This window comes from Heloderma suspectum, chromosome 4 (assembly GCF_057233095.1).
Source record: "Heloderma suspectum isolate Gila_16-S chromosome 4, 16-S_ref, whole genome shotgun sequence".
Lineage (NCBI taxonomy): Eukaryota > Metazoa > Chordata > Lepidosauria > Squamata > Helodermatidae > Heloderma > Heloderma suspectum.
Window position 1 is genome coordinate 161,463,798 of NC_139461.1, and position 27,187 is coordinate 161,490,984.

Below are 27,187 nucleotides of genomic sequence, written 5' to 3' on the forward strand. Positions count from 1 at the left end.
GCTCCTCCTCTCCCTCCCGTGTGGGGTTGCAGTCCTCAACATTTCTTCTCCTAGCACCATTGTTTATAATACAAGAAATGGGTTATAGGGTAGCCATGATAAGCAGAGAACAGAAGAGAACATGATATACAATAAGCAAAGAACAGGAACATGATATGCAATTTGACTTAACCTTAGCCTTGCTGACAAGTCAGGAGATTTCCACATTTTTGTTTTGCTAAACAATAACTTGGCAGTAACATGAGGCTACTTAGTCTGACCCCCGATATGGCTGCTACATTCCCCCCTTAAATGCATAATTTCATTACAATTATAGCATTTCATTACGCAAATAGACATTCTGGTTTGCGAAGCATAACACAGGACTCTTATAGCAACCGTCTTACTTAATATCTTGTTGAGCTATTAGAGCGTAGAGGGCGGCAGTTTTACTAGCCGAGACATAAAACAGATTGGTTAAACAGCGCATAGGACAAGGAATGCAAAGGCATAACAGTGTCTCTATGAACAACACTGGTAGAATTCGGATGAACAATGCCTTAAACCAGCTAAGATCTGGAAGCCAAGGGGTTAACCAATTTAGCTAATTGTTTTGTCCCATTGTTATGTCAGCCACTATATTATGCATGCAGATTATTGATTTGAACATCTACAGCATTACTATTCTTAGTCAAATTAAATGATGGAGGAGAAAAAGATAAAAAAAAACCTGTTTGCAGGTATATCTCTTGGCAAACAAAAATGTTTTACTCCAGTGATGTTAGCCAGGTGAAGCCAGTAATTATCAGCGAATCGCTGGGACAGATTTCCCTCTCTAGGGCAGACCCCCCTTTTTCGCACCTTATTAAGGAAACACAATGCAACACTACTAACACTACAACACGCATGTTTGATCTTCTTTGGGATCTGACCGTACGCTGGGCAGCTATTCACCTGGCAAGCTGCACTAGGGTCTAGTCCCCTTCTTTAATTCTCCAGTTGCAGGTCTGACCGTACGCAGGATGGACAGTCTCCCGGTGTGCCCACAGTAAGGTCTAGCCTGAGTCTTCTTACTGCTTCTTCAGAATGATTTTTAAAGGATTTTTCAGCTACAGTCCACTTTCCCTTTTGCTTTTTTGACTCGTGTCCAATGTATCCAGGGTTTAACTCCAGCTGCTTTTACAGCTGTGGGGGTGGAAAGTATAACAGTTTTTGGTCTTCTCCACTTGGGAGTTAAAGGGTTATTTTTTCCCTCTTTAACTTATACTTCATCACTTGGTTGGAAAGGATGACCTTCTGTGATGGGAATTGGGGGCTTATTTTCTAAGACAAAGCGACGCTGGGCTTGAAGAACTTTGCCCAGTGTTTGGACTTCTTGTTTAAGGCTAACGTTTGCTTGCTCTTGATGCCACTCCAGTGTCAATCATGAAGTCAATGTCACGGCCCCTCACAGTCAATGTCATGGCCCCTCTCAAGCTGTCTTTTCTCTTATTACATTTATATCGACTTATTACATTTATATCCCGCCTTTTTTCCTCTGTAAGGAACCCAAGGCGGCATACATAATCCTCCTCCTCTCCATTTTATCCCCACAACAACCCTGTGAGGTAGGTTGGGCTGAAAGTCTGTGACTGGCCCAAAGTCACCCAGTGAGCTTCCATGGCCGAGCTGGGACTAGAACCCGGATCTCCCGACTCCCAGTCCAACGCCCTAGCCACTACACCACACTGGCTCTCGCCTGTTCTGGCCCCTTTGGTATTCTCCTTTGTGTATTTGATTCATTTTATTTGGGCATTCATGCCACCAATGTCCATCTTGTCTACACTGGGCACACTGGTTCTTTCTTAAGAATCTTCTGCCTCTGCTGGGTCTTCTTCTATTTTTTCGTCCACGTCTTCTTGGGCCTCTGGGTCGAGGGGGGTATACTGGCGATAGGCATCTAAAAGACGCTCTAAGTACGCTCTGGGGCCTCGGTGGCACCTTGCAGCACTTTAGACACTTTGGTCATATTAACTGACTTCTTTATACCTGCCTTCATGGCTTCTAACAGCAGGGTTTGATACTGGGTGAGGCGCTCTAGCCCCACTTGTGTTTTTGGGATTCCAGCAGGAGGGGTTTACTTACAAGGAGACTGTATTGGGTAACTTACAGCACACAGGCATACCTAATGGTTGGATCAGACAGCTTCTCTGAACCACGAGCTATTGGGCTAAATGGGTTTTATACTATACATGTTACCCATGGGGCAGCACAACACTAGCAAACATTTTCAGCATAGGCTAGAAGTGTTTGGTTCTCAGGCACAGCTTCCTGTAAACAGACTTCGCTTCCCAAACAAAGTGCTTGATAACACTTTTATTTATTAGTATGGGAAGAGAAATCTCTCTCTCTTTCTTTTGCTTTCTTTTTCTTGCTGATCTGCCTGTATTGCAGATCATATTTTAAACTTTTTACATAAAACTTTCTTTTTTATGCACCAGCCTTGTCTATTTGTCTTTTTTCAAGTTAAACTCACTTAAACCTTTCTGCCTTACACTAGTCCCAATGACACACATTTGGGATAGGCTCTTCTTCTCCTTCTATTTACATTTTCTTCATCTTAAAGAACTATTACATTATTGTGGCTACTTTACCCCAGGTAATAAGCTCCAGGCACAATCAGCTGCTTCTAGTTTACCCTGGGGGCAACTATGGCCACGCTTCTTCTTTATAAATGTTCTTTCTCTTTGCTTCTTGCCTTCTCTTCTTTTTTTTCTCCCTTCTCTATCTGTCTGCCACTTTCTCTATTTCTCTGTCTTTTCTACTTGACTTTGTCTTTTCTCCTTGTCATTCATTGGGAACCACACTCAGTATCATTTGGAGTTGCAACTAACACTAATCTGCAAATATCACATATATTTTATGATATTTAAGAAATCATAAAATATACACAACAAAGTTTTTCTGCAATTTAACACAATGAATGGAAAACACTTTTTGCATGGTAAGGCATGATGGAGCAGATCCAGCAATCATACTGCTCTTCTGGCTAAAAGCTCAGGGCCTATCAAAATCAAGGGATGGGCATACCCACACACGCAAAGAGTTCTAGGTCACCATTTTTTCATCGGCAACTCTATGCTGCATGAGTTCTGGCAGAAGGAAATCTAAAAGTCATAGATCAAACTCAGCCTGTTGTACACTGAGCTGACTACAAACACAGACACACAGTCTACAGCAATGAGAGTTCAAGTTTATGAAAAGCTTCACAGCACTGTCCATGGCAAGTCTTTGACAATTTAAAATTTTAGTCCATGTGCAGAGTGTCTCTAAAAAGCCCAGATGATGATGGAGGCAAACAGAGAAGGCTCTGGGCAATGAAGATGAGATGTTTCCAGCAAAGGCTCCCCACTTCTGCGTCAGTTTAAAAAGGGGAAATGTGGCCCTACACCCCTTCTGACAGACAAGGGCCTTTAACTTTTTAGCAAGGCCTCTGTCTAAACAGAGCGACACAGCTCACCTCTCTAGCCGTGACGCTTCAACCTGGGCAACTCCTCTGTAAATTTTATTCTACTTCTGTCAGGTTCTCACAGACATTTTAAAAACTTACTCTTTTTTTCCCCTCTCTTTTAACTTGGTACACGAAAGCAAAGTGCCGAAACTCAGGACGCTGGGGAGTGATGGGCATCACTTTATACTTGCATTTTCAGGCAGCCATTAATCTTCTTCGGGGAGGCGGTGGGGTGATTTGCAGGACTTCAAAGGCAAGCTTCCCAGTTTGTTTGTATTTGTAAATCCCAAGCTTAAAACAGCACACGATGAGGTACAGGGCAGCCAAAACTTTGCTTTGGCGCGGGCAACAAATAACTCAGGTCAGCTTTCTTCGCTGGGGTCTCAAACAGGAAAACAGTCTTAATTTAAAGTTGTAACATCACTGACAGCGTCAGCCAGCCAGCTACACAGATTTCACTGTTTTTCAAGACAGTTACTCCAATATCTTCTTTTCTTCTCAATCAGGTTGGGTCTCCCAGCTTACACAGTTTATTGCAGCTTCCAGGAGCATGGTAGTAGTGTGATTTTGGCTTGGCCAGGAACATGCTGTCTGGTCTCTCGGTCTTTTCAGCACACACACTCAGGCAGTCTAACACTGGACACTCAAATCAGTGAGATTTCTTCATTGCAGGGAATCCCACGGCAAAAGCTTAATGGTTACGCTCTTCAGAAATCATATAGCTGATGGTCAGTAGCTACAGGCTCTATGCAATTCTAACACAGTTCAAAGCTAAACACGGTTACCTTGACAGAGATCTTCAACATGGTCTCTCCGCTTCATTCTGCCTTGGGACCGTCCTATGGCACACTTTCCACTCGAAGAGGGGTCTAGCCTGTGCCCTGGGGGCTGATTCTTCACCTTTATTCCATTTTGCTCCTTCATCTTCTGGGTCTTCATTTTCAGTTTCCATTTCTTAGGGATTTCATCTCAATTAGGTGAGGTGATGACGTTGCACAACTCAGAACTTTGTGGGCAATTCTCCTGCTCCCCTCCTGGCGCACTAGCTACTTCTTCGGCCTCACACTCCCACGCTCTCACGCTTCGTTAAAAGCCAGGCTGTCCTGCAACATTTCTCTAATTAACAGCCTCAGATCTTGTTCTTGTTTTTGTCTCAGCTCGGCCTTGAGCTTTTTCTGTTTCCTCTCTCTATTCTGAATCCTTTTAAAAAAAATCTTTTTCCTTTTTTTTTTTTTAACATACATCTCAAGGGGGTGCAAGTCTTGCTTCCCCCACCTCCCATAGCCTCCCTCCTAAGATAAAGACAGACACAAGGAGGGAAAGGGGATTGGTCAGTGAGTAAGGGGTCTCACTGGCCGACACAAAAGGAATTTCACACCACGCACTTTGCTACTGGCCTGGGCACCTGGACGGTCAACGGTATGCGACAGAAACCGCAGTAGCCACTCACACAATCATCAATTTTCACCACTTCATTCATATGTCCCTGCCACCCACTTTTTCCACTAGAGCGGAGAGTGGCTTCCCCAGCTTCCTCAGCTTCTTGCTGAGTACTGGCCAGCTGAGTACTGGCGTCCGCTCGGGGGTGTGATCAGGCCCCCCTTCTACCCGCAAGGAGTAGGTTCTTTTTGTATACGTATACCAACACTGACCTTCTTCAGAAGGCAGGGCCCTCTTTTTTTCTGCCCAGTGGCCTTTCTCCCTAAAGGCGGGGCCCACTTTTTACTACATACTTGCCTTTCTCCTGAAGGCTTCTAATGTGGGTTTCAGCTCAATTGCAGCAGCGATACAGGCAGGGCTCAAGTTCCTTCCTCTGCTTCCCAAGGTTCTCTTGCTGCTCGCTGCCGTTTGGGCGATCCCGGCACAGGCCTTCTCCCGTTTACCCGACAAAAAGGTCGGTGGCGCCAAGAAAGGGAAGTGTGCGCCGAGCTCTCCCTCCCGGTGCAGCGATTAAGAGCAGGCAACTGCCACCTCTCTGTCTCAGAGCCTGCCACATCCGTGTCACGGCACCATTTATGTTGCAGAACTCAGAGTCAGAGAGACCACGGAGTGAAGGAAAAAGAGTTTCTTTATTTAATGCGCGGGCTTAAGGCTGGAATCATTTCCAAAGAGCCAGAAGCCCCGATTTACATCAGCACATTGTTTTTATAGATATTGTGACACATAGGAAACGGCTCCTCCTCTCCCTCCCGTGTGGGGTTGCAGTCCTCAACATTTCTTCTCCTAGCACCATTGTTTATAATACAAGAAATGGGTTATAGGGTAACCATGATAAGCAGAGAACAGAAGAGAACATGATATACAATAAGCAAAGAACAGGAACATGATATGCAGTTTGACTTAATGTTAGCCTTGCTGACAAGTCAGGAGATTTCCACATTTTTGTTTTGCTAAACAATAACTTGGCAGTAACATGAGGCTACTTAGTCTGACCCCTGATATGGCTGCTACAATGTCATTACCAGCTTGTCTCATGTGAAAGCATCTTAATTCTTTCATGGGCCCTAGTGGCTTTTCTGTGTTAGTTCCTCTGGGCTGGATCTAAACTAAGTTGGTTGAACCTGGTTCCCACTGAAATCAGTGGGACTTGTCATGATTAACTTGTGTCGTTCAGTGGGACCTAAGTTCAGCTAACAGTTTTTCTGGCTTGGATTCAGACTGAGACAGAAAGGCCACTAGAGTCCATGGGCGAGGTAAGGACAAATGCACTGTGTCATGTTGACTGTATCCTGCGTAACAAAGCTTAGATGGGCCTCAGTAAGGGGAACCTGAAAGGAGCTTCTGCCCAGTCTTAGCACTCTCCTAGTCAGTATTCAAAGACCTACTGGTTGCAGTCCTACATGAAGGACATGTTTAAGTCAGAGCTTATTTTCTTGCTAATCTACACAACAGGCCCACCTGCAACAAAGCATTTTACATAACTGCAAGCAACTGGTAATGGCTGGAGGAAAAAAAATATATATTAAAGAATAGACCTCTGTTTCAACAATTCTTTTAAAATTAACCCCAAGCTCCATACAACTCCACTTGGTTGTTCGTATGCCAGAAAGACAGATATACAGGCATCAACTATCACTATAAATACTAGAGGTGTGCAGCAGGTTCAGCCAAATCCAGTACTGAATCAGCTGATTCAGAAAGATTCGGGAGATGTCAGAACCAAAGCAGGGATCTTCCAATGCAAATTGAATCAAAACCCTCATAAAGCTTCATTAGAGATTTGGAGGGACATAGAAGATCTGTCTGCAAAAACCGATGCATTTCTCCCCAAGATCTTTAAGGAAACTGCCCAGGTGGGGAGAGGAGGGAGGAAAAGGAGGTGGTGGGAGGGATAGTTGACTGACCTCTTTAGGTTCTAATCACATTGAATGATTAGAATGTTAAGAGTTTTGGTGAGGTCTGTGGAGAAGGGCGTTGTTAGAAAAGGTCCACCTGGGCACGGGCCCCAGATCTTTTTTGAGCTGTGCTCCGGATCTTTTGAGCTGTCCTAATTGCCATTTTTTTTAACATTTTCACATTGATTTGCATTGGAAAACACAAACAGCCATAACTTTTTTAGTTTGTATGATAAATACATGACATTTGGAGACTTGGTAGCCCCCATGGAGCTGATTGAATCTGCCTAATTTCAGGCAGTTAGGTCCAGTGGCTTTTGTGCTAGTCACAGGTAAAATTTGCTTTTTCCAAGAAAATCTGTCAAAGTAAAGAGCTATATTTTTTGTGTGTGCTTCCACATATATTCATGGAATTTGGGGACCTAGCAGGCCCTATGGAGCTGACTAAGCCTGCCAAAGTTCAGACAGTTAGGTCCAGTGGCTTTTGTGCTAGCCATGCATAAATTTTCCTTTTCTCAAAGTCTAAAACAAGAAGTAAAAACTGTCAAGTCACCCAGGGGATTGGAGATCCTAATGAGAAGGTGTTTAAGCCATTAGGAGGTCACCTCTGGTGTAGGGTTTTTCTGAGGTGCAAAAAACCTCTCTCCCTCTACTTTTCTGCTCATACATGCCCACTGTTGGGAGCTTGCTTGCAATTAAATTTTGAAGAGGGAGATGGAAGGGAAGAAAGAATGCCATGTGAAATACTGGTATTTCGCACAGCATCTGATTTCACTGCCCCAAACTGGAACCTTTGGCTTCTGCAGAAGTTTAGTAGCTTCAGTACAGCAAAGGATCCAATCAGTCTCCACAAACTTCTTTCTCCCCCTCCACTTTAATTTCTCCTAAATAGTTGCAAGACTCAAATAATCCCAAAGGGAGGGTTAGGACTATGTGGCGTCATGATCGAGAAACTGCTGGGGTTCTGCAGTTTTAAAAAAGCTAGAAAAAGCCCTCAGCCACCTCACCTCATAAAGTTCATTTAAGTATGTGCAATCCTTGCAAACCCTGCACAGCCTCCTAAATTCCTCTGAAGTACTATCTCTCTGAAAGGAGCCACTTGGCTTAGGGAATTCTCTCTGCCCCCCCCCCCCACCTCCGTGCACATTTCCAATCACCATTCTTCTTTTCTTCTTCCCTCCCCTGTTCTTTCTTCCTTTCTCTTCTTGATTCCACCCACAGCATATATTGGGGAATTCTTAAAGAGAATTCTCTTTGGCGGGCAAGAGAAGTTCTGAACTGTATTTGACTTTATACAAACAGACAAGAGGGTTGGTTTCTCTCCTTCTCACTCAAGCCTTTAAGAAAAGTGGGTTCACATGGTTGCAGAGAAACTGGGGCTGTTTTGTTTGTCAGTTGCCATTATCCAGCAATAGGAAGGGCTGTAGCTCAGTGGTGGAGCACATGCTTGGCATGCAGAAGGTCCCAAGTTCAATCCCCAGCATCTCCAGGTGGGGCTAGGAAAGAATCCTGCCTGAAACTCTGGAGAGTCAGTGTCAACAATAGTGGGCTAGATGGACCCAGGGTCTGACTCAGTATAAGGCCGCTTCCTATGTTCCTCTGAACAGAAAGCTTTAATAAAAAATAGGAGTTCATGGTTTGTTTTTTAAGTGGAGAGGAGATAAATATTACTAATTTATGCAGTCCTATGTATGCCTACTCAGAAGCCCCATTATGTTTAATGAGGCTTAGCCTCAGGGAAGTGTGCATAGGATTCCAGCACAAGTTACTTTTGCTAGGAGGTTTGCACCTTGATGTTCTGCATGTTTACTCAGAAATAAGTCCCGAGTTGTGAGCATGGTACTGCAAGCTTAATACAGTGCCTACCCAATTCCGTCTAATGAATTGACTATCCTTTCAGCTCAGTCCTATGCATGTTTTGTCATTTGGGGGTTTGGGGGTTGGTTTGTTTTTTTGCATGAACTCTACCTTCAGTGGTGAGGGAAAGGCACTTAATACATGCTCAGAGTTTCTCCATAACTTAGCCCTAGTTTTGAAAACAGACTCATTGGCTAATCCTGGTGAAGTCTTGGCACAAATGAAGTTATGGGGAGGAAGATACAATGTGTCAGGGTGGAAACTGAGCCGATAGAACCCCAGAGCAGTTCTGCTTCTGAGGAGGATCAGCAATCCATGGGAGAGGAGCCAGCTCATCCCTCACAGGCACAGCAGCTGGCAGAGATTCCTCCTGCCGGCATTCCTGAGATAGATAGTGACCCTGGCAGTGAGAGAGTGCGGGAGGGGGGCTTGCTAGATGCTCGACGCAGACGCAGGGAGCGATGAGCGATGGAGGGCGCAGAAAGGAGGCGTAGCACCCGTTTGGCATACAAGCAACAGCCACGTCCCATGGACCCAAGGGAAAGAGGGAGGATCTCTCCCTAGCCTCTAAATTCAGGGTCTTCAAATGATTCTCCTTCAAACGGGGACCAACTGCCTACCCGGAGCATAGGCTACTCTGCTGTTCATTGCTTAGTCGCTGGTGATTAGCATCTGAAAGAGTCATTAAGTTGTAAAAGGATTAAAGCCTTGAAAAGAATCCTTTCGTCTTGAGTTGGCTATTAGAGTGTACTGAAAGAGGCTGCTAGGGCGCTCCTGACACAATGAGAGCTTGTGCATAACGAGGAGGTAGAGAGGAGTTGCACAAAATAAGAGATCTGTTTTTATGAAGAGATACTGGAGGATGGTAGGATGAGGAGGGATGGTTGCATGGAGGGGAATAGAATTGGTAGGGGGAGAATGTAAGTGCTCAGTGGTGAAAGAAAAACATTCTGCACATGCTTAAATGCTTCTCTATTTAAGAACATAAGAAGAGCTGTGCTGCATCAGACCAAGGTCCATCTGGTCCAGCATTCTGTTCACACATTGGCCAACCAGATGCCCATTGGAAACCCACAAGCAGGACATGAGTGCAATAGCACCTTCCCACCGACGTTCCCTGCTGCTAACATTGGTGAAATGTAAATAAATTCGAGTAATTCTAAATTTTCATTCATTTATATCCTTCAGGAACTTTGCAGGTTTCTTGCCTGGGGGACACCTCTAACGACCTGTGCATTTTCATACAAATTTACCCAAAAACTATTGGGGAAGGGTTGAATGGAAGGGAAAGCAAATCACTCCCTCCTCCAAATTGGAGAACTCCCCTTCCACATGAACTGCTGCACCTATCCTTCTGAAACTTTGCTGGTTTGTTACTTAGGGACACCTCTGTTGTTGTTCAGTCGTTAAGTCATGTCCGACTCTTCGTGACCCCATGTACCATAGCAATGCCAGGCCTTCCTGTCCTCTGCTCTCTCCCGGAGTGTGCTCAAATTCATATTCATTGCATCGGTGATGCTATCTAGCCATCTCATCCTCTGCCATCCCCTTCTCCTTTTGCCTTCAATCTTTCCCAGCATCAGGGTCTTTTCCAGTGACTTTTCTCTTTGCATTAGGTGGCCAAAATATTTGAGCTTCAGCTTCAGTATCTGTCCTTCCAATGAGCACTCAGGGTTGATTTCCTTTAGGATGGACTGATTTGACCTCTTTACAATCCAGGGGACTCATAAGAGTCTTCTCCAGCACCACAGTTTGAAGGCATCAATTCTTCAGCACTCAGCCTTCCTTATAGTCCAGCTCTAGGGACACCTCTAGGCTATCTGTAATTTTCAGAACAATGGTCCACAAGGAACAGAGGGAGGTAAGTATGTCCTCTTTTGGAGACCTTAGAATGTCAAGGCCACCTGTGCACAAAAGCCTTTGTGGCTAGCATTCTGAAATTTGGCAGACATGATCTCCTCTGACGGGGCAATGAATCCTGAAATTTTTATCCAATTCTTCCAAGAAATTATAATGTTATTGGCATTTCCCTTTAAAAGGAAATAATAATATAAACCCTGCACCTATTTTTCTAACATTGGGCAGGTGTAATCCCCTTCTAGGGGGTGACTGTGCCTGAAATTATCATCCAGTTCTGACCAAGAGAAAAAAGTTACATATTTTCCCCCAGTTTCTCATGGTAGTCAACAGGAAGCATAAAGACCCATTTCCCCAAACCTTGACTCAGGTTTGGTGCTGAGCTGAAGTGGTCCAACTACACATTAGCCTGAGCAGAAGCGGGATGTTTTCCAAAACGCTGAATCAGGGTCTGAGTTGAAGTGGGGTGGGCGGTCAGTGCACACTTCTTACATATGTATGTATGTAATCTATGCACACAGGTAAGCACACTGCATGGACACACCACACACACACACACACACACACTAGACGCGCACTTAGACTCTGTGTGTGTGTGTGTGTGTGTGTGTCTGTGTGCACGCGCAAATTTGTGTTATGGGCCTGTGCCCCGGATCTTTTAAGACCCTAGCAACGCTCCTGTCTGTGAAGATTGTTTCTGGCTTCTGTGTTCTTCCCAAAATGCTCCTTCCATAACAATCCATCACCTAACACTGAAATCTTCAGTGTGGTGCCTGGGAGCACCCCTACACCCCCAGACACCTCCTTTGGTGCCTACAGAGATCTCGTGCCCCTCCTTTCTTTTTTTGGTAACCTATGGCAGTGGCTTAGCTTGCTGAACAGGGAAGTGCAGGCCTCCAACCACCCTACCCTCTTTCTTTCCTTTCTCCAGAATGCCTCTAGGTGTCATGGAGAGGAGAGGAGAGGAGAGGAGAGGAGAGGAGAGGAAAGGAAAGGAGAGGAAAGGAAAGGAAAGGAAAGGAAAGGAAAGGAAAGGAAAGGAAAGGAAAGGAAAGGAAAGGAAAGGAAAGGAAAGGAAAGGAAGAGTGTGGAGTAGCTGGAAGTGGCTGCTTTGCTGTCCAGCCACCCACCAGCTTGAACTGTCTGTGAAAACAAGAAGGAAGGGCAAAAAGAAATAAGGATCCTGATGCTGCCTGGTAAATGTGGGATCCTGGTGAGGGCAGTATTGGGCGGGGGGGAGTGTTGTCCATCTGTATTTTGGGTGGATGTTGACTTGGTATTTTTGTGGAGTTTGAATGTATTTTGTCTGGGTTTTTATTTTTGGGGAGGAGGTATTAGTGTGTCTTTTCTGGACTTGTGTGTTTGTTTGGGGGGACTGTTGTCTGGGTGTTTTGTGTGTATGTTGCCTAGGGTTTGGGAGTGTTTTTATAGGGAGTAATTGCCTATTTTTTATGTTCTGTGGGGTTGTCTGCATTTTGGGGGGTTGCATGATTTTGTGGGGGTTTTCTGTGTGCATTTTGCCTGGGGGTTTCTGTTTTTTTGGGGAGGTTGGGGGGTTGCCAGGTTTGTGTGTGTATATGTGTTTTGGATAACTTCATGTTGCCTAGGTTTACATGTGTCTGTTGCCTGGAAGCTTTTTGCCTGGTGCTTTTTTGCAGGGGGGTCAGTGCCTGGCATATATTTTTGTTTGTGGTTTTGGGCGGGTTGCCTGGTGTGTGTGTGTGTTGCATGTGTATGTGTTGCCTGGAATTTGGGTTTTTTGGGAAGGAGGTGCCTGTTTTTTTGTGTGATTTGGGTATGTGTGAGTTTCTCTGAGCATCACCATTGGTGGGGGAGGGGGAATGGGCATTTTGTGCTCCGTGGAGTGAAATGGCAGGGGATGGGGACATTGTCAGTGTCTAGGCTCGCATGGGCATTTCAAAAAGCATTTTAGAGCCAGAGAGCAGCTGGCTGTTGTTACAGGTACTCATTTTATTATTTTTACTTTAAAATATACAGTGTATTATCACTTTCTGTGGTGAACAAAGCCATGCCTATTCCCAAGTAGATGTATTCAGCATCAGGGCAGCAGAAGCAAATTCCATTTTATTCCTGTAGTAATGAGGGTGGTTTGATTTAAGTGAGGTCAAAATGCAAAACTGCACATGCTCTGAATATTTTTTTTTCTTTTCTTTTTGTATTAGGGTTAGCAAACATTCCCCCCCATCCCCGGTAACATACCAGGAATGTAGAAGTATTTCTAAAGCAAATGACTTTCTTGGGCAAATGACTTGCCTTTTTTGAGTAGCTAGGCCCCCAGGGCAGTCATTTTGTGGTAGTGCCCAGGACAGTTTCTCAAATCCTGAGATGTGTCCATGGGCCCAAAAAGGTTGGGGACCCCAGACCTAACCTGTCCTCCATCCTTTCTGGTTAGATGTTCACTGTTGCTCAGACCAAGAGCCAGCGCTCTTCATCTGTATACCTAGATATCTTATATGAGGGACTTGCACTATATTGTTGCTGTATATTTATTTATTTCATTTCATTTCTATACCGCCCAATAGCCGAAGCTCTCTGGGCAGTTCACAAAAATTAAAACCAAACAGCACACAATAAAACAATTTAAAATATACAGAACATTAAAACCACAATATAACAATACAATCACAATAAAACCTAGCAGCAGTGCAGGGGTTTAAAATACAGATTTAAAACAGCAAAGCTAAAACTCTAGAAAGCTAAAATGGTAAAATGCCTGGTAAAATAAAAAGGTCTTCACTTGGCGCCGAAAGGAATACAATGTAGGTGCCAGGCGAACCTCACTAGGGAGCTCGTTCCAGAGCTGGGGTGCCACAGCAGAAAAAGCCCTCCTCCTAGTAGCCACCCGCCTCACTTCCTTTGGCAGGGGCTCACGGAGAAGGGCTGCTGCTGATGATCTTAAGGTCCGGGCAGGCACATATGGGAGGAGGCGATCCTTCAGGTAACCTGGCCGCAAGCCATTAAGGGCTTTAAATGTTAATACCGGACTTTGAATCGGGCCCAGAAATGGACTGGCAGCCAGTGCAGCTGAAAAAGTACTGGCGTAATATGAGCTCGCTGGCCAGTCCCTGTTAACAATCTTGCTGCCCTATTTTGGACCAGCTGAAGTTTCCGGAGAGTTTTCAAAGGCAGCCCCACGTATAACGCATTGCAGTAATCCAGACGAGAAGTTATCAGAGCATGGATAACTGTAGCTAGGCTATCTCTGTCCAGATAAGGGCGTAGTTGGTATACCAGCCTAAGCTGATAAAAAGTGCTCCGTGCCACTGAGTTCACCTGTGCCTCAAGTGACAGTTCTGGATCCAAGAGCACCCCCAAACTACGAATGTGATCCTTTAGGGGGAGTGCAACCCCCTCCAGAACAGGTTGACTATCACCTAGCCGGACAGACAAACCACCCACTAACAGTACCTCCGTCTTGTCTGGCTTGAGTCTCAGTTTATTGGCCCTCATCCAGTCCATTACTGTGCCCAGGCACTGATTCAGAACAGCCACTGCCTCACCTGGGTTTGATGAGAAAGAGAGGTAGAGCTGGATGTCATCCGCATATTGATGGCACCTCAGCCCACACCTCCGGATAACCTCCCCCAGCGGTTTCATGTAGATGTTAAACAGCATGGGGGATAAAATAGAGCCCTGTGGAACCCCATGGCACAATTGCCATGGCACAGAGCAATAATCCCCCAGCACCACCTTCTGGAGTTGGCCATCCAAGTAGGAGCGGAACCACTGCAGTGCAGTGCCTCCAACTCCCAACCTAGACAACCTATCCAGAAGGATACCATGGTCGATGCTATCGAAAGCCGCTGAGAGGTCCAGGAGAATCAACAGGGTCGCACTCCCCCTGTCCCTCTCCCGGAAGAGGTCATCCCACAGGGCGACCAAGGCAGTTTCCGTTCCAAAACCAGGCCTGAAGCCCGATTGAAATGGATCTAGATAATCCGTTTCATTCAACAGTGCCTGGAGCTGTCCTACAACCACCCACTCAAGCACCTTGCCCAGGAAAGGGATGTTGGCCACTGGCCTATAATTGTTAACATCCTCTGGGTCCAGGTTAGGCTGGGTCCAGGTCAGGAGTGGTCTAATTACTGCCTCTTTTAAAGCGGCAGGCACCACTCCCTCTCTCAAGGAGGAATTTACAACCTCCTGGACCCAGCCGGACATCCCCTCCTTGTTTGATTTAATAAGCCATGAAGGGCAAGGGTCAAGCACACAAGTGGTCGATCGGACCTGGCCAAGCACCTTGTCCGCATCCTCAGGCCTCAGTAACTGAAACTCATCCAATAAAACTGGACCAGACGGTGCTCTGAATGCCTCTACCAATGGAACTGCATTAATTGTGGTGTCCAATTCATGACAAATCTGAGCAACTTTATCTTCAAAGTGCCTTGCAAAATTATCACAGTGTGCCACCAAGGGTTCCACCGTCTCTCTCCCTGGCCCAGAATATAACAGGCCACAAACCACTCGGAAAAGCTCCGCTGGACGACACTGAGAAGATGCAACGCTGGTGGTAAAGAACTGTCTCTTTGCCACCCTCACCACCACAGAGTAGGCTTGATAGTGGGCTTCGGTCAGACTCAGATAGTTCGGTCAGACTCAGCACGAGTTTTCCTCCACCTGCGTTCTAGCCGTCTCCGCTCTTGCTTCATTGCCCTCAGCTCAGGTGTATACCAAGGAGGTGGCCGGGCTCTGCTCAGAGGGAGAGAGCGCTTGGGCGCGATCGTGTCAGCCTCCCGAGTCATCTCTGCGTTCTACAGAGTGACCTGGGCTTCAACAAGAGCACCAGCCATACCAGCAGGAAAATCCCCCAGAGCCCTCTGGAATCCATCAGAATCCATTAGCCTCCGGGGGCGGACCATTTTAATTAGGTCCCCCACCCTTGCAGAGGGGGAAGGCTGCCAGGAGTCTAAACCTCAGCAGGAAGTGATCTGACCATGACAAAGGGACAGATGTTAATTCCTCCACTTTCAGATCACCATCCTCCTGCCCAGTCGAGAAAACCAGATCAAGCGTGTGTCCTTTTATATGTGTTGAGCCGATGACATGTTGGGACAGCCCCAAGGTTGTCATGGCGGCCATGAAGTCCTGAGCCGCCCCGGATACAGCGGCCTCGGCATGGAAGTTGAGATCCCTCAGGACCATCATCCTAGGGGTCCTCAACACCAAGTCTGAGACTACCTCCGTCAGCTCAGGCAAGGAGTCTGATGGGCAGTGGGGTGGGCGGTACACCAACAGAATCCCTAATCTGTCCCGGCTACCCAACACAAGGTACAAATACTCAAGTTCTGCACTCAAATGAGCAGGAAGCCTAGAGAGGGAGATTGAATTCCTATAGACCACGGCAACCTCCCCTCCCTGACCCTTGAGTCGGTGTTGGTGCTGCACTGAGTACCCAGGAGGGCACAGCTGGGAGAGAGTGACCCCTCCCAGTTCCCCCACCCAGGTCTCAGTAATACATACCAGGTCAGCCCCCTCATCCACAATCAAATCATGGATGAGGGAGATTTTATTTTGGGCCGACCTGGCATTCAGCAGCAGCACCACCAGACCCGAGGGCAGACTGGTAAGGCTGCCAGGAACCATCAGGTTGGGGGAAGAACCAGAAGAGGGGACAGCTGTAAAGTGCCTAGCCCCTCTTCTCCTCAGCTGGCCTGTTAATTCCTCAACGCCATACCTCCCCCTGCCCATTACCACAGTTATGGTGGCACCTCCCCAACCCCCTGAGTTGCTCAATAGTCCTCCCAGGCACATATTAAAATGTCAGGATATAAAATATACAACAGTGTAAAAGAATATAAAAGATAGGGTCCATTTATATCACTTTTAGGCTTTGGCATACAGCAAGTTCTTAGATCTATCATAGGAAAACCTAAGGCGCCTTTGGAGTTTGTGGAGGGGAAATTCCAGTCTTTCTACCCTTACCATGATCCTGATAAAAGTGGCCTCTATAAAGCAGTTATTTACATTTCAGGGGAAGCCTCTATTGCTGTCACTTACTGTCTGTTGAAATGCCTGTGATTTTGTGCCTAGGTTTTGGATTCTGAGCAGGATCCAGCTGACCATGTCCCAGAAGTAGAAGAAGATCTAGACCTTCTCTATGACACGCTAGATATAGACAATCCTAGTGAAAGTGGGCCTGACATGGAAGATGATGACAGTGTCCTTAGCACTCCTAAACCAAAGCTAAGGTAAGAGGATTTGATGTCTGATAGCTACCTTGCAGATTCTTAGGCCTGTTTATTGTCTATTGGGATGGAAGATGCTGGGACAGCAGAAAAGGGAGAGTTAAAAAGGTTTTGGTGTTTCATCCTATCACTTCAGTCTGTTAAGTTTTCCCCTGGAGGTCTAACAGGTAGCGGTCCATTCCACTAGTTAGAACTCGTCTCCTATGAGATCTTTTATCAGTGATACAAGCAACAAATCTTGTGGCAGCTTAAAGACCTTAAAGAAATTTATTATGACATAAACCTCCACGGACCAGGGCCTACTTCATCAGATTCATGGAATGTCATCCTGAGTTGGCAGATATATGTATAGATATAGATAGATACACACACACACACATGGATTTAGGGAAAAGAAAAAGTGTGAGGTCAGAGGGGAATTCAGTGCAAGGAGTAGAGACAGTAATTATATTAAAGCTTAGATGTATGTAAAATAATTACAATGATCATCCACAAAATAGTGTTGATGCACTTCCTGGCATTGATAAGTGAATTAAAGTACATAAAACTTTGTAATCTTGAATCAAATCACAGGTGATAGAATTGAACTTATTGATAAATGTTAATTCAGCAGTTTCACACTGGATTCTCCTTCTGAAGTTCTTATGTCTAAGAATAGCCACTATAAGGTCAGCAACAGGGTTTCCTGGGAGATTGAAATATTATCCAACTGGTTTCTGAATATCACTCATTCCAATGTCAGATTATATAGAGGCTGACATGTTTGTCTTATTTAGAATGCAGAAAGGTTTTACTGGCAGGTGATAGCATATCTCAGTTTGGAAATGAATAGGTTAATGCTGTGGCTGACATTATTAGGCCTTGTAGTATTAAATGTTATTGTTTAATGTTGTGGCTGACATTATTAGGACCTGTAATAGCATTACCTAAGTGGATATGAGGACAGAGTTGGCATCTGGGCTTGTTGGAGGGTTTAGTCCATGCATCTATTTGTGTGTCTGTTATATGGCTTGTTGCTGGTGAGCAACTGTTTCAGGTTAGGGGTCTGTCTGCAAGCCAGGACAGGCCTGCCACCTAAGACCTATGAGAAGGAAGTACCCTTGTCCAAGAGGGGTTATAGATCATTAATGATACTTTGGAGTGGTTTTAGCTGGAGGCTGTAGGTGTCAACAAGTGGTGTTTACTCAATTTCTCTTCTAGGTCTATCCTGTAGTAGATTAGTGATGGGTACAGGTATAGCCTTATTGATCTGCTTTTTCACTTTGTTGAATGGGCATGATAATCTCAGAAATGTCTGAGGCAAATCCTTAAATTGTGAGTCTCTCTGATGAGTCAGAACAGATGTGGTTGTATTGCGGGGTTTGGTTGTAGATAATGGATTTTGTAGAGTGTTCTGGATGGAAGCTGGTGTTAATTCAGTGGTCTAATCTGAGTCTGCTGTTGCAGCTCTGCAGCCCATTGGGTCAAAGCATGACCAGTGTAAAAGACCACTGACTCAAGATTTTAAGTGAAACAAATGAATTAGTTTATTGATACACAATGCCTGAAAATAATATTATCTTCATATAGAAAATATCATTAACTTGCAGGCATAGAAACATGAGTATTTAGAAATTAGTATAAATTGTCAGAGAAGGTCATAAGAAAGCAATCAACGCATCAGCAAAACAATGTAAATGGTTTAGAAATGGCATAAAAATGGTATTGAAATGTCATTATAAAGCAATAAAAGCAATTTGGAAAGTAATCCTAGGCTTACATTACCCTCCGCCCCATACAGTGGTGAGAAAAATTTGTGAACCCCTTAGGATTGTCATATATTTCCAACCTAAAATGTTATTAGACCTTAATCTAACCCCATAATCCTAGATAAACAGATAGCCTGAGTAAACAAATGACACACAAACATGGTTCGTTTTCAGCATTTATGCATCCACACCTGATTCAGCATTCAATATCCATGTGTGAAAAAGTATGTGAACCTTTAGATTCAGTCCTTGGTGGCACCCCCTTGAGCAGCAATGACTTCAAGTAAGCGTTTCCTGTAACTGTTGGTCAGTCTCTTACATCAGTTTTGAGGAATATTGGCTAATTCCTCCATACAGAATTGCTTCAGCTCAGTGACATTTGAGGGCTTCCTTGCATGAGCAGCTCGCTTCAGGTCCTGCCACAACATTTCGATGGGGTTTAGTTCTGGACATTGACTAGGCCATTCTAAAACATGGAATTTTTTCTTCTGCAGCCATTATTTTGTAGATCTGCTTGTCTGTTTAGGATCATTGTCCTGTTGCTTTCTGTTCAGCTTCAGCTCATGGATGGATGGCCTGACATTCTCCTCTAGAATCTTCTGATACAGTGCAGAATTCATGGTTGTGTCAATGATGGCAAGCTGTCAATGTCTTGAGGCAACAAAGCAGGCCCAAACCATCACATTCCCACCACCATGATTAAGAACATAAGAAGAGCCATGCTGGGTCAGACCAAGGGTCCATCTAGTCCAGCGTTCTGTTCACACAGTGGCCAACCAGCTGTCGACCAGGAACCCACAAGCAGGGCTTGAGTGCAACAGCACCCCCCCACCCATGTTCCCCAGCAATTGTGTACATAGGCTCACTGCCTCTGCTACTGGAGGTAGCACACAGCCATCAAGACTAGTAGCCATTGATAGCCTTTTCCTCCAGGAATTTGTCCAACCCCCTTTTAAAGCCATCCAAATTGGTGGCCATCACTACATCCTGTGGTAGTGAATTCCATAGTTTAACTATGGTCTGTGTGAAGAAGTACTTCCTTTTATTTGTCCTGGATCTCCCACCAATCAGCTTCATAGGATGACCCCGGTTTCTAGTATTTTGAGAGAGGGAGAAAAATGTCTCCCTATCCACATTCTTCACATCATGCATAATTTTATACACCTCTATCATGTCTCCCCTTACCCTCCTTTTTTCCCATCCCAGCTGTTGTAACCTTATGTTGTTGTAACAATCCCAGCTGTTGTAACCTTATCTCACAGGGGAGATGCTCCAGCCCCTTGATCATTTTAGTTGCCATTTTCTGCACTTTTTCCAGCTCTGCAATATTTTTTTTTAGGTGTGGTGACCAGAACTGTACACAGTATTCCAAATGTGGCCGCACCATAGATTTGTATAAGGGCAGTATGATATTGGCAGTTGTATTCTCAATTCCTTTTCTATGACTAACATGGAGTTTGCCTTTTTTTTACAGTGGCCGCACACTGGGTTGACATCTTCATTGAGCTGTCCACTACAACCCCAAGATCTCTTTCCTGATCGGTCACCGCTCGCTCAGATCCCATCAGGCTATACTTGAAGTTGGGATTTTTTGCCTCAACGTGCATCACTTTGCACTTGCTTACATTGAACTGCATTTGCCATTTAGATGCCCGTTCTCCCAGTTTGGAGAGATCCTTTTGGAGCTCCTCCCAATCCATTTTTGTTTTAACCACCCTAAATAATTTGGTGTAATCTGCAAACTTGGCCACTTCACTGCTCATTCCTAATTCCAGATCATTTATGAACAGGTTGAAAAGGATTGGTCCTAATACAGATTCTTGTGTGACCCATCGTAACTATGATGGTTGGCATGAGGTTCTCCTGTTCAAACTCAGTGTTTCATGAAAAACAAACATAACGTTTCTCACTGAGGCCCCAAAGTTGTACCCTTGACTAATCTGTCCAAAGAACATTATTCCAGAGGTCTTGGGGATCATGTATGTGATCTTTAGCTTACTTCAGTCGGGCAGCAATGTTCTTTTTAGAGAGCAGTGGTTTCCTCTTGGCTGTCTTCCCATGAACGCCATTCTTGTTCAGTCTTTTTCTGATTGTTGAGTTATGAACACTCACATTAGCCAAGGCAAGAGTGGCCTGCAGATCCTTGAATATTACGCTGGGATTCTTTTTGATTTCCTGAATGACGCGCCAGTTTGTTCTTGGAGAGATTTTGGTAGGATGACCACTCCTGGGTAGATGACTGTGGTCTTGAACCTTCTCCATTTGTACACTATTTGTCGAACTGTGGATTGTTGGAGCCCCAAATCCTTAGAAATGGTTTTGTAATCCTTTCTAGACTGATGAGCAGCAAGAACTGTTTTTCTGAGGTCCTCAGAGATGACTTTTGATTGTGGCATGACATCTTTCCACACAACTGTATGGTGACAACTAAACTCACGAAGTTTCTGCTTCTTTTATAGAGTGAGGCCTCCCAAGCGCATCCCTGAAGATCTACCTAATGATTTAAACACCTGATTCTAATTAGTCCCTTTAATTGAGCTGATGCAATCAGGGCTTCACTTCCTTTTGCACATACCCTAACCCTCAAGTACTCATTGTTTGCCTAATTTATACATCGTTTTATTTCACAAGATACAGAATTGGTTAATATAAACTCTGTTGGATATTTAGAAAAGGACTGGCTTTGATTCACGAAGGCTATCATGGTACAACTATGGAATTTCTGTAATTATCACTAGGGTTCACAAACTTTTTCTCACCACTGTAATTTTCCTGGCTATTTTGGACTGTTCTGCTATGATAGGAAAAATTCACATCTACCAATCCAGTGCAGTGGGTTATGAATCCTTTCATCTTCATCAGAGCTGGAAAAATACAACGAAAAGCAAGGGAGAGGGAAAAGGGCGGGGGGAGGAGGAAATAAAAGTGGTGTATATCTTCCTTCCTTTCCTAAAAGTGATCCTGAAGCCCTCTTTATATTGATCAGAGATGGAACCATATCATATTTTAAGATCTGTATCAATTTAATAATAAATAAAGTGTAGATCATATAGCCCATGATCTTTCTAGGGGAGAAGTCATCAGTGCTTTTTTCATTGTCTTTGCTTTGTAAGCACATTCCACATCAGCATCTTCTTCCAAAGCAGCCCAATTATATCATCATCTGCAGTGATGCCTGTTGGTGCTCCTTTGGCATCTTTGTAGGTGTGAAGTTTTCTTTGTTGTTATCATCAGTCCAGATGGTCACTCATTGGCTGTCACTAAGATTCAGCAACATTTCCAAACAGCTTGCACAGAGCTCAACCTTCCCAAAGCTGTCATTCATCTTAATCCATCATTCCTGCCCTAGATCTTGTAGAAACCAATGGCTCCTTGGGCCTAATAGGACCAGACTAACAGCTGGAAGCTTGTAGGTATGTATAGCAGTCAGAAGGTTTCTGATATAAGGTTGTTCTTATATGTCCATTTGGTAGTTGCACGTCATGTCCAGCAAATCCACCTGCTGGGTAGACTGGCCTAGGCTGATGGTGGGTGAAAGTTGTTGAAGTCCTGGTGGAACTTCTCAAATGCCTCTTGTCCATGGGTCCAGATGATAAAAAAATGTCATCAGTTTATCTCAGATAGAGAAAATCTGAGATATCTTTGGGGATGGGAGCTGAGGAAGCATTGTTCTCCCCTGACTCATGGAGAGCATTCCAACTTGCTTTGGGAGTAGGTTCCTCCCCTTGATCCAGAAGCAGGTCAGTCAACTTTAGTTGTTCAGATCACTATCTGGTGACGTTGGACTTCTCGGTTCCACAACCCCTCCGCAGGGGTGGAGGACCCATTAAAATGGTCCGCCCCAGGCGTCTTATGGATCCAAATGGATTCCTGAACGCGCTTGGGGATTCTCAGGGGCATGCCAACGGCCACTCGGTCGAGACCCTGGTGGGTGGCTGGAATGCCGCAATCACTGGGGCATTAGATCGGGTGGCTCCGAAACGCCCTCTCCCCCTGAACAGGGCTCGGACTGCACCATGGTTCAATCCGCGGTTACGAGCTCTGAAACAGGAGGTGAGACGGCTAGAGTGCCGGTGGCGGAAGTCTCGCTCCAAAGACGATCAGACACGGGCTAGAGCTGTATCTTCAGCCTATCACGTGGCGGTGAAGGCAGCAAAAAAGGAATATTATGCTGCCTCCGTCGCGTCTGCAGAGTGCTGTCCCAGGAGGCTGTTCCAAGTGGTCCGGAGCCTGGTCGGTCCTGTGGCTCCAGAACCACTGAAGCATTCTAAGGCCTCCTGTGAGGCTTTGGCAAGGCACTTTGCAGATAAAATTGATCAGATTAGGTGTGTTACTCTGCATGCTGTGGATACAGTTAGTGAGCAAGAGGCGGCCTGTGGCAAACCGGTTTTGTGGGATCGGTTCCAGCTTCTTCCTCCTGATGAAGTGGACAAGGTGCTTTCATCTGTAAGGCCGACCACCTGCTTACTTGATCCTTGCCCATCTTGGCTCATTATGAGCTGCAGAGAGAGACTGGGTGAGGGGATCAAGGCGGTGGTGAACGCCTCCCTTGAGGAGGGAGTGATGCCATCAGCCCTCAAGGAGGCAGTGATAAGACCACTCTTAAAGAAGCCCTCCTTGGATCCTCAAGTTCTGAACAACTTTCGCCCAGTCTCAAATCTGCCATTTTTGGGCAAGGTGATTGAGCGGGTGGTGGCGGTGCAGTTGAAGGCACACTGGGAAGAAACTGATTATCTAGACCCATTTGAATCGGGCTTCAGGCCTGGGCATGGGACAGAAACGGCCTTGGTCACCTTGGTGGATGATATGAGGAGGGCTCTGGATAGGGGTGAATGCTCCTTCCTTGTTCTCCTCGACCTCTCAGCGGCTTTTGATACCGTTGACCACAGTATCCTCCTGGACCGCCTGGAGGGGTTGGGCATTGGAGACACCGTATTGCAGTGGTTCCGGTCCTTCCTCTCCGGCAGGTACCAGAGGGTAGCACTGGGAGAGGAGGTTTCGGACCCGTGGCCACTTACTTGTGGGGTGCCACAGGGTTCCATCCTCTCCCCGATGCTATTTAACATCTATGTGAAGCCGCTGGGGGCTATCATCAGGAGGTTTGGGGTGCAGTGTCATCAATATGCGGATGACACGCAGCTCTACCTCTCATTCAAATCTTCACCAAGGTTGGCCGTAGAATCCCTGTCCAAATGTCTGGAGACGGTGAGTGGCTGGATGGGGAGGAATAGGCTGAAGCTGAACCCTGACAAGACCGAGGTACTTTTGGTGGGAGACAAGAGGAGGCTGGGGGATGTTGACCTGGTGTTGAATGGGGTACAGCTACCCTTGAAAGACCAGGTCCGCAGCCTGGGGGTCATTTTGGACTCCCAGCTGTCCATGGAGGCTCAGGTGTCAGCTGTGAGCCGGACAGCGCTGTATCAACTCCATCTGATACGGCGGCTGCGCCCCTTCCTTCCCGACCATCTGCTCCCATCGGTAGTACATGCCCTGGTCTCCTCTCATTTAGACTACTGTAATGCGCTCTACGTGGGGTTACCCTTGAAGACGGTTCGGAAGCTGCAGCTGGTACAGAACGCGGCGGCTCGCCTGATTAAAGGCAGCCACCGGCGAGATCACATCACTCCAGTGCTGAAGGAGTTGCACTGGTTACCAGTTGTTTTCCGGGCCAAATTCAAGGTGTTGGTTTTGACCTTTAAAACCCTATATGGTTCCGGCCCAGCCTATCTTAAGGAGCGCCTCCAGCAACACCAGACAGGCCGCTTAACAAGATCAGCCTCGCATGGCCTTCTCTCTATCCCATCAGCCAGGACAGCTAGACTGGTGGGGACGAGGGAGAGGGCCTTTTCTGTGGTGGCCCCCACTCTGTGGAACTCCCTCCCTAGGGAACTCCGTCATGCCCCCTCTTTAATGAGCTTCCGTCATGCATTAAAAACGTGGTTGTTTAGGCAGGCATTTGGGGTGGGTTAGGGTATTTTAAAAAAAAAATTATGGTAGAATTTTATTGTTTTAAATTGTTTTATGGTATGTTGTGCATCGCCCAGAGTGGCTGGGTGGCCAGCCAGATGGGCGATTAATAAATTTGATAATAAATAAATAAAATCCGTCTCCATGCTTCCAGACCAGACTGGAAGAGACCCTCATCACTTTAACCTGTATGCCTACAAGGCAGCTAAAAAGAGCAAACTCAGAAAGGACAGTGTGATCAACCATAGGGGTTCCTACCTACCAACCTAATATATATGTCAGTGGTAGAATCCCTAGCATGCACAGATCCCCGGCTTGATAAGGTGAATGGAATGCCTTCTCTGCATGATGGAGAACAAGGAATACATGGCAAGTAATTTCTTTTTCTCCCCCAACTCAAGGAGGGCATTCCAACTTGCTTCAGGATGTATCAGAGGATTGCCATCCCAGGCTTTCATGGAGCAACAACTCCCTGTAATACCCTCCTCCCAAATGACATGCCTGCTGAGGAGTAAGTGTTGATTTTGTATTTTCTGGTGAACGTCTGCACTGACTATTAGGTCGCTAACCTACAGATCTCATCTAGGGGAGAGCAGCTCCAGAAGGCTACTGATGCCATGGTCCCCTGACTGTGATGCCCTGGGTGGTTACTTACCCGGGGACTCTTAAGCCAGAACAATGCAGTCCTCTAGCTACATGAAAATGGTAGACTTTGAGACCGTTTGCCCCTGATCTGGCCTGAAAGTCCAGGTAAACAACTTGGACTTACTAGTGGTCACTGTCCTGTCTAGACAGAAATAGAGAGCTCTCCACAAATCTAGCATGTTCTACCTCCTCTCTTTACTGTGTGCCAGCTTAGGGCAGAACGTCAGAAGAGATGTCTCTTGGGCTCTCTGAAACACTGCATTGTTTTGGTATGAAGGAGGGGACTGTATTTAGCACCACCTAGTCTGCATGGAAGACACAGAGGACAGTGCCCTCTGCTCTGAAATGCTTCTGGCAGTTGACCACCACCAAGAAACCATCTTGTAATGTCATGCTCTTAAGCAAGCACATGGCGGACCATAAGAACCCATATCAGAGTCATGGTGGGAACTGATGAATCACTAGGACATTAAGCAAGCTTTGCCTTTTTAGGAATCTATAGACTTGAGGATGGTTGGAAGTTGATCCTCCCCCGCCATCCACCTCCTCACCTGCTGTTACAACACTATTCAGTGTTGCTACCTCCTGCTTGGGCATACTGATGTTCAAGCTCTTCTTGAGCCCTACGTGCAGGAAATCTAATACGTCCTGGATTCTCTTGCTAGTGCAGCAGCTGTAGCTCAGTTTTTCACAACAGTTGTACACTTTTTCAGAAAAGCACCAAATTTGCACTAGCTGTGGATTAGCATATGGTGATCATTTTCATATATGGAGGCATATGATATTTTACAGATGTACTCATGTGGAGCCAATTGCATATGGAATAAAACACAGTGACTCATATAATAATCCTGTCCTTTTTTGTAGAGGCACCAAATTACATATTTTGTAGGCTAACACATAGCAATCATTGGGGCAAGTGGTATTGCACATTTGATCAAAGAATCATAGAGTTGGAAGGTACCTCAGAGATCATCTAGTCCAGCCCCCTGCTCAATGCAGGCTTTGCACTGCAGGCTGCAGCTACAGCATCCCTGACAGATGGCCGTCCAGCCTCTGCTTAAATACCTCCAGCGAGGGAGAACCGACCACCTCCCCAAGCAATCTGTTCCACTGCTGTACAGCTCTCACTCTTAGAAAAATTCTCTTAATGTTCAGCCAGAATCTCCTTTCCCTGCAATTTCCACCCCTTGGTTTTAATTTCTGACTTAGAACATAGAACAAGTTTGCTCCATTTTCTGCATGACAGCCTTCTGAATATTTGAAGATCGCTATCATGTCTCCCCTCAATCTCCAGGCTAAACATACAACCTCTTTCAACTATTCCTCATAGGACTTTGTTTCCAGACCCCTCACCATCTTAGTTGATCTTCTCTGGTCATGCTCCACCTTGTCAATGTCCCTTCTTAAAATGGAGTGCCTAGAATTGGCCACATTACTCCAAATGTGGCCTGACTAATGCAGGATAGAGCAGAACTATTACTTCCCATGATCTAGACACTATGCTTCTATTAGCGTAGCCCAAGACTGCATTAGCTTTCTTAGCTGCTTCATCATACTGCTGGTTCATATTCACCTTGTGATCCGCTAAGACACCTAGGTCCTTTTCACATGTACTGCTGCCAAACAAGGTCTCCCCCATTCTATACATATCTTTGATTTTTTTGTACCTAAATGCAAGAGGTTACATGCATCTCTGTTGAATTTCATCTTGTTTGATTCGGCCCAGTGTTCCAGCCTTTCTTTTGAATCTTGATCCTATCTTCTGTGGTGTTGGCTGCCCCTCATAGCTTCAAAACATCAGAATCAAGAACAGTAAACAGGGTTTTGCATCATTTTATGCAGATCTCTGTATTACTAAGAAACCAGATGCCTCCCAAATTCATAAGATCTTAACCAAATTTAAAGAAAATATCAGAAGAACACAGATCCCAGCTAAATAAGACAATAATGGAGGATGAGGTGCAAAAGGCCCTACAAAAAATTAAAAATTATAAATCATGTGGAACCGGGGGATTTACAGGAGAATTCTATCAAACATTTGCTGACCACCTGAAACCATATATGGTCAGATTGTTTAACAGAATTATGAACAAGGACCCA

At 45.5% G+C, this 27,187-nt stretch overlaps 1 protein-coding gene across 4 annotated transcripts in view; it reads left to right on the plus strand.

Annotated features, from left to right (window-relative positions):
- Positions 1-27,187, plus strand: part of PACS2 (phosphofurin acidic cluster sorting protein 2) — a 257,810-nt gene that overhangs the window by 102,067 nt on the left and 128,556 nt on the right. For all 4 annotated transcript variants that reach the window (XM_084854825.1, XM_084854822.1, XM_084854821.1 and 1 more), the window contains exon 9: positions 16,570-16,727. In XM_084854825.1, the coding sequence (XP_084710951.1) occupies positions 16,570-16,727 (158 nt within the window). The remainder of the gene's footprint in view (positions 1-16,569; positions 16,728-27,187) is intronic.